General features: G+C 31.9%; 1 protein-coding gene across 1 annotated transcript; it reads left to right on the forward strand.

The window, feature by feature from the left end:
- The first annotated feature begins 3,816 nt into the window (after positions 1-3,816).
- Positions 3,817-8,033, forward strand: LOC141684227 (uncharacterized). The gene is made up of 5 exons (XM_074489096.1): positions 3,817-4,123; positions 4,875-5,507; positions 6,294-6,825; positions 6,991-7,071; positions 7,649-8,033. Exons 1-5 carry the CDS (start codon positions 4,116-4,118, stop codon positions 7,700-7,702), a joined length of 1,308 nt encoding a protein of 435 aa, XP_074345197.1. The 5' UTR covers positions 3,817-4,115; the 3' UTR covers positions 7,703-8,033.
- The last annotated feature ends 2,298 nt before the right edge of the window (positions 8,034-10,331 follow it).

Below are 10,331 nucleotides of genomic sequence, written 5' to 3' on the forward strand. Positions count from 1 at the left end.
TTTATAAAGTTACACATTAGAGAAGCCTTCTCAGACCGTGTACATAGATATCCATCAACAAAGGAAGCTTAATTTGCGATATTTATACTTCAGAAGTTTTCTTCCAATCATCTACAGACCATGGCTCTTCGTAAACTGTTTACAATTCTAAACTAAATTGAAAAACTACCTTGAATCCAAATAGAAGCTGAACCCAATACTAACTGCACAAGCAAGAGTACACCCGAGACCTAACTAGAGCTCTCAACGCTTTTTTAAGAAATGTACCATTTAATCCTTAAAATATAAGAAATGTACATTTTAACCCTTATAACGGTACAACTCGTAGATCAAATATCTTATTTTCTCATCCAATTTTTTACTGTCACAATAAAAAGGCTAAATGGTATGAAAATATATATATTGGGGGTCAAAGGGTACACTCTCAGGGATTTATGGATACAAACGCATATATTTTAAGGGTCAAAAGGTTAATAAATATTTTATATTATATATCAAATCAAATAAATAAATAAGTAAATATATGTATCCTAATTTATTCTTTATTTATTACAACTTTATATTAGAAAAAAAAATTAATTGTAATATTATGAATTTAAAATTATAAATTAGAGTAAGTTTTTGTTTGTTATCAGACATGAATATTATTGAAATGCTCACATGCTCCAGATTAATAAATTTGATCTATGCAAAGTCATTAATGTTAACTATATGATTCTAGTGGGTTCTTCCTCTAAAATCTTAAGGTTTTAGAGTGATTGGTTACCTTAAGATTTTAGACAGACTACTTACATATGGTATCAGAGTTTAGGCAGCAGGAAAACTTCCCTGCCACCCCCTCCCACCAATATTCTAATAATTTATTGTGGTAGGAATGACAAATTAATGCTCCAAAAATGAGCGACCGTGATCCACTCTTCGACCCACTAATGGGCTCTCGAGTGAGGGGAAATGTTAAAATATAAGATCCTGAGAAGGGTCATTCTCTAACACCTTAAAATTTTAGATGAGCTGATTGTTGTTATCAAAGCTCGGGCAGCAGGAGACTCGGGTTCGATCTCTGCCACCTCCAATATTTTTCACAATTTATAATAGCACGAAAGACAAATTAATGACCCAAAGATCTACTCTCCGACCAAAAAATGGGCTCTCAGGTGAGGGGGAGTGTTAGAATATAGATTCGGTAGGGTTTTCCTCTAACATCTTGAGATTTTAGAGTGATTGGTTCCTCTAACACGTTATTAGAGTTTAGGACGGCGGGAGGACTAATGTTCGATTCTCAACCACCCCCAACATTCTCACAATTTATCGTGGACACTAAAAACAATTAATATCCCAAAAATGGGCGCCGATATTTCAGTCTTCGACCCATAAATGGGCTTTCGAGTGAGGGGGTGTTAACTATATGATCATATTGGGGTTTTCCTCTAAAACCTTAAGATTTTAGAGTGATTGGTTACTCAACAATTACATTACTGGATTAAAACACTAGGTGAACAAGTTTATTTGATACATCTAGCAGTACTTCGACACCAACTATTACTGCTATATAAATTGACAAAGATAAAGTAAATTGGATAATTGAAATTTTGTCTACTATTATTATAGATTTTTTTGAAAATTATATAAATTTTTTATTTGATAATTTATATTTTTTAAATAAATAAATCGCACAAACCGCAACGCACCATACCGCATTTTTGTAGTTCAGTTTACGCGATTTTTTGTGTAACATGGTGCGGGTGTGGGTTTACAAATTTGACCAAATCGCATGTGGGGGTTGATTTGCGGTTTGGGAAAAATATCGCACCGCCCGCACCGCAATCAACCCTACATTTTGCACATCCGCACGACAAGATTACTTACAAAAATTATGTTATACGCGTATATGTTATGTTCAATCAGCCGGGTATCCAGAGTTTGACTTCTCTTGAATATGAGTTGGTGGTCTAAATTCAATTTTCTTATCATTTTTACTGGAATTTTTAATTTTTAAACGCTTTAATCTCCAACTTATGATCCTATTATTACAAATAAAACTAAATATGACTCAAATTATAAAAAATATACTAGGATTATACTGGTAACTTCTATTTCTGTTGGAACGTGTCCTTAATGCTTCTCATAAATTCACTCATGTATTCCATTAAAGGTTCATGTAAAAGGGGGTGATCACGGTTCGGATTAAACCGCATATTTTGTATAAATCAATCTGATATTAAACCGACCCAAATCAAAATCGAAATGTAGTTTGCGGTTTTGATTTAAGTACTTTAAAATTCTGCGGATTATAGGTTAATTTCGATAATGATTTAATATTTATAATTATATAGCTTAAATAAATTTTATCCTATAATCACAAACTAAATTCGTGTTAAATCTCATCAAATACTCACAATTTTATCAATCGATTGTGCATTTCTTTCATTTGAAAAAAATTAGAAGACTTTTGTTTTTCTTTTGCATCGAATATTTATTTATTGTACCTAAATTGATCTAACATGTTATACCCGAACCCGATCCATCGAATTTCGGATCGGATTCGGGTATACCCGAAACCCGAATTTTTTTTAATTGAATATTCATACCCGAACCCGAACCCGAACCCGAAATCCGAAAAGTTGTATAATTATTGATATTGCAAGTGTTTGGGATCGAACAAGCGACTTGTAGAGAAAGAGTTTTAACGTGTCATCTTCAACCACCCCACCACATCATTAATTGTGTTATTATATGTATAGCTAATATTTAAAAAATCAACTCAATTGATACCTGGTTTTTTAGATTTATTACTAAAACATGTTTTGTTAACCTTATAAACTTTATCACCCATTTAAATGATTGAATAATTACATTTCATTAAATTTTATAATTAATTAATTTTTAACATAAATATAAAAATATATGTTCTAAAAATTATATAATAATATGTATAAGGTAAATTATAGAATATATATATATATATATTATATAATATTATAATATGTAATATATAAGATTCTAATATTATACATATAAGATATATATATAAATGTATATATTTAATAATTCGGGTTTTTTCGGATTTCGGGTTCGGATTGGGTTCGGACAGCGTTTCAGATTTCGGGTCGGTATACCTAATATCAAAATCCAAATCCAAAAAATTTCGGGTTTAAAAATTAAATCCATATCCAAATCCAAATCCAAAAAATCGGGTTCGGTATATTCAAAATTTTGGGTTTCGGATCGAATATCCGTCGGATCGGATTATTTTGTCATCCCTAGAATTAAGATGTGCGATTTACTTTGTTATGAAATTTTCGTAACAATGTGAATTTTAAGTAGGAAAGTTCAAACAGAAGATACCTTACTTTTTTTTTATGAGGTCATTATTAAGAAATGTCGTAACATGTCAAAATACGTTAAATCGTACCGAAATAAATCGAAACGAGTGGTTTAATTTTTATTTAATTATGAAATTAGGATTGATTTGAATATTTTCAAAATCGTAATCATACGGTTTGGTTTATATATAAATTGAACTAAATCAGACCGCGATCACCCCTGCTTATAAAATAAACTGATTCATTGCATTCTGCATGATAGATTTAACAGGTTAGATTTGTAATTTCAGTAGTCTACACTCTACAGCCGTCCCTTAACGCGATGGTGGAATTCAAAATAGTTCATACGAAGAAAAAAGTTTAAAAATCAAATGGAGAGGAAAAATCAAAGAAGGGGATCTACTGTGGCATGATCTGAAATAATTAGGAAATTAAAGGGTAAATTAGTAAACAATTATATATAGAATAAATCTAACTTATCCCTCCCCTGCTTCCCCTGTTCTTGCTCCTCAACCTCCATATATCTCTTTCTCTCTGCATCTCTCTCTCTCTCTCTCATATTACATACACACGTACTTTCTCTCTCTAGGTTTCTTCATCTCTCTCTCCCCCCCTCTCTCATGGCATTACAAAGATTTTCACCACTCAAACCATCAAATTAATGTCAAGAAAAAACCCATTTTTATGATTCTTTCAATCTTTTCCTACACAAATTCATATCCTCAACTGACCCATTTTACATAATTCTATTCATTCACGCTACACTTCTTCTCTTCTTGGAATTGTTAAGATATGATGAGGTCTTACCACCTTCCCTTTTCTTTTCTTCACCTACAATTTCTACTGTGTGTTTTTTGTGTGTGTTGTTTGTTGTGAAATGAACTAAATTAATGATCTTTTGTTCAAATCTTTGGTACCCAATTGAACTTATAACTGTCTAGATCAATGTCAGAGTCTGTTCAGTGGTATCATTTGTGGGATTTGTTTAGTCATTTTTAGTATTTACATGTGTTTTGATTAGCCTCTTTTTCAGATCATTAGCCTTTTTTTAGTTTGGCTATTTATGCCATGTTTATACTCATGAAGGTTTGGAAAAAGACTCTTCATTTGTATATTTTTGTGTGTGTAATTGAGAATATTTCATGTGAGGCACTTGTGATTATCCTTGTTTTTATAGAGAATCTGAATGTGTAGTTTATAGCCAGTCAGGTTTTGATCTCTCTCTCTCTCTCTCTGTCTCTCTCTCCCCCTCTCTCTTTGTATGTGATTGGGTTTCTTCTTTTTCTAAAGATTTTTGGTCATATGATTTAAAGATCAAAGTTTGGTGTTTGATAGAATGGGTTGTAAATGATTTATGTTAAAATGAAGTAAAGGTGAAGTCTTGAAATCTTGAAGGATAAGAATGATTCAATTTTATCTCCACCCTTAGTATTCTTTAAGTCAATCCAGTTTAAAAATCTTATCTTTATCTAATCAGATAAAGTTTCAATCTTGTTGTTATGATATTGAGTATCAATCTTGTTTCTAACAATTTGATTTTTATTGTCACAGATATCAAGGACTCAGCCCAGAAAATCTACCTTTAAGCAATGGTAAAAGATCCCATTGGAGAACTTGCAAAGAAGATGATGGTATAATAGGCCGTGATGAAAATGATGTTACTACAAAACCAATCCCAAATTTTGTTGAATCCCATAAAGGGCTTCCAAAGATCAGATCCTCAGCTCCAAAAACTGCCCAAGATCAAAACTTTTCGACATTTTCGAGTTATACTCCACCAAAAACTAACCATGATTTGAACAATTCTACCACTCCCCCTCTCAATGGAGATATGTTGTTACAATGGGGTCACAGAAAAAGATCAAGAATTTCTAGGTCTGTCGAAAACCGGGCTGCTGGAGCTGGCAGTGGCTTGGTAGATGATTCTTCATCGTCTTCATCAACTCAGTTACAAGCTATGATGAAAGTTCCAACTCCAAGAAGATCCATTACTTTGCCTACCCCTGCCACAACCATTGCAATAGAGACCAAAATTTCAAGTCATGCAAATATTATGCCCCCACCATCTTCAATATTGCCTAACACAATTTCAACATCAGCAGCAGTCACAAATTCATCAACATCTAATGGCAAAGTTGGAAACCACAAGTCCTCTAGTAAAGATAACTCTTCTTTTGTCAATAGGTATGCACATTTTTTTCATAATTTTTCTATTAGAGTTTGTGTGTAATTTAATCTTTGTTATGTTATTTTTTCAATTTATGTTTTATTTTTCTCTCTAGTGGTACAAGACAGGTAATTGTAGAATTTAATATCCAAGATTATTAACATATATAAAATGGTAATCTTATTGCCCTTCGAGAAAAATCATGTTTTGTTCAACCTTTAGATCTGTGCTGTGAAAACTTCTGGTCTAATTTTTGTGCAAGTGAAATACCTTTTCTACCCCTGTAAACAGATAATCAAACCCTACCATCAATATCTATCTAATATCTCTCACGAGACTACTTATTTTCCTCTGGTCATCTGCTGTAGCCTTGTAGCTCCATAAGTTCAAAATATAGAACTTTATAAAAACTATTATTTTCATATTTTTTCCTTAATATTATTAGGTCAAATTTGATGTGTACAGATGATCAGAGTCCCACTAATTTGTAGTAGTATTATCAATTGATAATTCTTGGTGCTTTTCTTCTTTTTATGGGGTGAGAAATTAAAGTCTGTCGGTTCTTGATTTACATGACATATTATTTTATGCATATTCCCACATCACCACATGTATATGCATCTTTTGTTTAAGATTACATTATTTTACATCAAGTTTGCAAACCCCGTTAGATTTCTTGAAAAAACAAGCCTAAAGTTACTACCTTTAAGCTCTTCCAAACACTTGATCACACACACTCACACAGTACTATAAAATCTTGATATAAGTTCTTGTTTTTCTTGGGAATTAATGAATATATATAGGAGGAACTCGGAGGATCGATCTGTTGGTGGTAATGGGTCCCATCCACCTAGAAATACTAGTAGCAGTAGCAAAGGAGTTATTGCTGCAGCAGCTCCTTCATCTAGATCCAAGGTTTTGAAAAGATCACCTCAGAAAGTATTGGAAAAAAATGATCATGTCAAGATTGTTAGTCATGCTGCAACAACTGCAGTCTGTTCTTCTGGCTTGGCTTCGTCGAGTGATGAGAAAATGAATGGATTGGTGCATCAAGAACAAGTTAAAGGGATTGGGATGGACCATCAGGAGAATCATCATATTAGTCCACAAGAAGCTGGTTGCAGTAATACTACTAGTACTACTAATCATACTAATCACGGGAACACGAAAATTGTCGCGGCGACGGCGAATGGTGGTGGAGAGGTGTTTGAGTGGCCAAGGGTTCTGATTCCATTAACAAGAAAGGAGAAAGAGGAGGATTTTCTTCTCATGAAAGGGACAAAACTTCCCCATAGACCTAAAAAAAGGCCAAAGGCTGTTGATAGAATGCTACAGGTATTATTCCCTTTTTTAATTCAAAATACATTTTGCATTCAATTTTATATTTTTGCGAATAACTACGGTAATATGTTTACAAATGAGTATTTGTATCTGTTCGGGCAAATCTTGGAGTGAGCGAGAATTTTTAATTAATTTAATTTGTTTGGTATATATTGGCAGTATTGTTTTCCAGGGACTTGGTTGGCTGATGTGACCAAGGCAAGGTATGAGGTGAAGGAGAAGAAAGGCACAACCAAAAAGGTAACAACCCATTCCTCCACCTCTATTTTTTGTATTATTTTAATCAATTATTAAAATAATAAATTATAATATTGCCAAAGTGGATATTGTAAAAGTCAATACTAACCTCATACTAAAAAATTATCCCTTTGAATTATTTTATAAATTATAAAGAAATAAAAGAAGTATTAAGTTTTGTTTTATCAGTGTTTGTTTTGTTCCCAACTTGCATTTTCCAAACAGAAAAGTGATTGATTCCATTTCAATTATCTTTGTCAACTTGAGAACTGCCTCTAGTCCCACACTCCCCCCCCCCCCCCATTGATTCACATTTATCTTTATTTTCATCATTCATACACAGGTGTTGCAACATCTGTCATCATACCTCGCACTTGCGAAAATTATTTTTCTGAATTATTCATTTGAATAATCAGATTTATCGAGTTTATAACTGTAGCCAAATCTGTCATTATACCCGCAAAATGGAAATGATCTTGCAAGTTTTCGATCTTGAAAACAAAAGAAAAAGATCTAAATCATTCGTTTTTATGATCAGATTTATCGAGTTTACATCAACGTTTTTTACTTGGTTGTGTAGCCAAAGCGAAGAGGATTGAAGGGAATGGAGAGCATGGAAAGTGATTCCGAATAGGGTACTTCTATGATCTAATTCGAAGAAATTAATTCACTCTCCTTACATCCTGATTCCGAGCACTCGTAAAAGACAGACCCTACTTTCGAACGGGACATATAAAGCGGAGGTCTCGGAACGGGACTTAATTGTACAAACAAATATCGAAATGGTAACCCAAAATATGGCACCTGGCCGGAGAAGAAGCAGTTTTCCAGAAAATGGTTTCGTAAATTTCCATTTTTCTTTGTTGCGCAATTAGTTTAGTCTTTATTATTCTTTAGTGATCCGTTTATCCTGTGCATTTTTTGTTTTCTTTTTATATAATTTTGCTACGCATATATTTCGGCCATTTCTTGTACGTTACAAATGAAATTTGGTTCAAATTTAAAATACAAGTCCACCGGAAAATCACAAATCACAACCACAATGAAAGAGAATCGTGGTCAAAGCCAAGTAAAAATGTAATTTAAATTCGTTCCAAAAAAATAATAAAAATGGACATGTGTCGTAAGATCATTGGTCACTTACTAATAATAATGTTATTTGTGCATGCGTTCAAAATAAAATATGTATATATATATATATTTTAATATACAACACTACTCATAATTTACTCCAATAGATTAGTTTAAATTTAAATACTAAAAAATATTATTACCTCCATCCCAAAATATAAATTTTTTGTGCGTATTTTTAGGTGAATAAATAGTATAGCTCTATAAATTATTTTTCAAATTTTTGTTTTCTAAATAAAAGTTATATTTTAATTCAAAAAAATAATTTTTTTAAAAATATATGTAAAAATATGATTTTATATATATTAAAATACGTCAAAAAGTATAATAACGCGGGGGACGGAGAGAACATTAAACAAGTATAGCAGAATCATCGGTCATGACGAAGTAAAGATACTTCTCATTCGAATTAACGCCTAGTAAATAATTTTGGAAAAAATGACAAAAAATAGCCTATTTTTGAAAAAATTTAACAAAAATAGTAATTCTGAAAAAAGTGGCCAATTTTGGCCGATTGAATACTCCACTTTCAGTTGGGTATCCCAATTTATATAAGATACTTCACTGGTAGTTGGGTATTTCATATATGGGATACTCCACTGCCAGTTGGGTATCTTATATAAAGTGGATACTCCACTGACAGTTGGGTATCCTATCGGCCAAAATTGGCCAACTTTTCAGAAATTGGTTATTTTTTCATAATTTTGTCGATGTTCAATCAAATGTAACCCCAAAAAAAAAATTGATATAAAAGAAGTGCAAGTGAAAAAGTACAGCTGCTGATCTGAGTTACCCTAACGTCCCTACCCAGTTGCCTATCATTATCATAGCTCGTAACGTTAAGGCCGTGACTAATTAAATTTGTAATTTTGAAATAAAGTCGCTTTCCATGGAAGGGCAAAATTGGAAATAAGAAAATACTAGCATGACGAAGATCTAGTTGACTTTAAAAAATAAAAAGGAGAGTCTTGAAACAATTTCAACAAAATTTTTGAATATAATAAAGAAGATAATTTGTCACATTTTATTTCGATTAATTATGAGTTTCTTGTATTTTCAAATTTAAGGTATTTTATTTGACCAAATACACCAATTCAAACGGTTTGCCAAATTACAGGCTTGTTTGTTTAATTGTTATTGTTTTGCCGGACATTAAGATTGTAATATTAAAGATGATATTTAAACTTAGTGCCCGTTTGGGAAATCTTAAAATAAGTAACTTTTAACTTAAAATGAATAAGGGACTTATAAGTGATAAGTAGATGAATAATTATAAGTTAAATAAGTGTTTGGTTGAACGTCAGAAATTTTTTTTACTTAACTGAGCTAAACTAAATAAATTTTAAATATGATTATCTTAATTCGTAAATTTTTAATTAGAAAGACATGTAAAAAAGTAAATTTTAAAATAAAAGTTAATAAAAAAGCGAAAATTCAAAATAAGTTGAGAAAAAGTACGTCATTGCTAACATTCAACTTATCAGCTTATAAGTTATAAATTCAGCTTATAAGTTGGGTCGACAAACACGCGTTGATAAGTACTTACTGACTTATAAGTTAATAAGCTACTTATTTCGAGATAGCCAAACAGGCCCTTATATATTCATCTCAAGCTTTTAATTATTGAAAAACTTATAACTTTGCTTTGTAGTGTTACCGGCCCATAAGAGCATCTCCAATGATATTAGTTATAATTGATGGGCTAAATTGGATATGTAGAACAATACGTAAAATTTGTTGAACATGTAAAATATTATATATTTTGATGGTATTGGCTATATTGGTCAGTTATATTTTTAAAATAGTATGTTATTAAAATTTATGTTGTTATAAATAGAATATATTCACTAACTTAATCTTTATTATTTCTTTTTTGTCGAATCTTAACCATGAAAGTTAGACTTAGGTTTGGAGATGGCTTTGAATTGAAGTGAGTTAGACTTGATTACTACGTGTTTCTTCCTTGGGTTCCTTTTCTTGGTGGGTAGAGGTAAATTTAGCTCAGGTATAGGTAAACTGTCTCAATCTATGGGTTCATCCTTAGGTATAATTGGTTCACCATAGAAATTGACACATGGATGAACCTTAAATTCAGCTGGCTCCACAGTGGGAACAGCTGGTTAACTTGAGGT

The sequence above is a fragment of the Apium graveolens genome, chromosome 9 (genome assembly GCF_009905375.1).
Source record: "Apium graveolens cultivar Ventura chromosome 9, ASM990537v1, whole genome shotgun sequence".
Taxonomy (NCBI): domain Eukaryota; kingdom Viridiplantae; phylum Streptophyta; class Magnoliopsida; order Apiales; family Apiaceae; genus Apium; species Apium graveolens.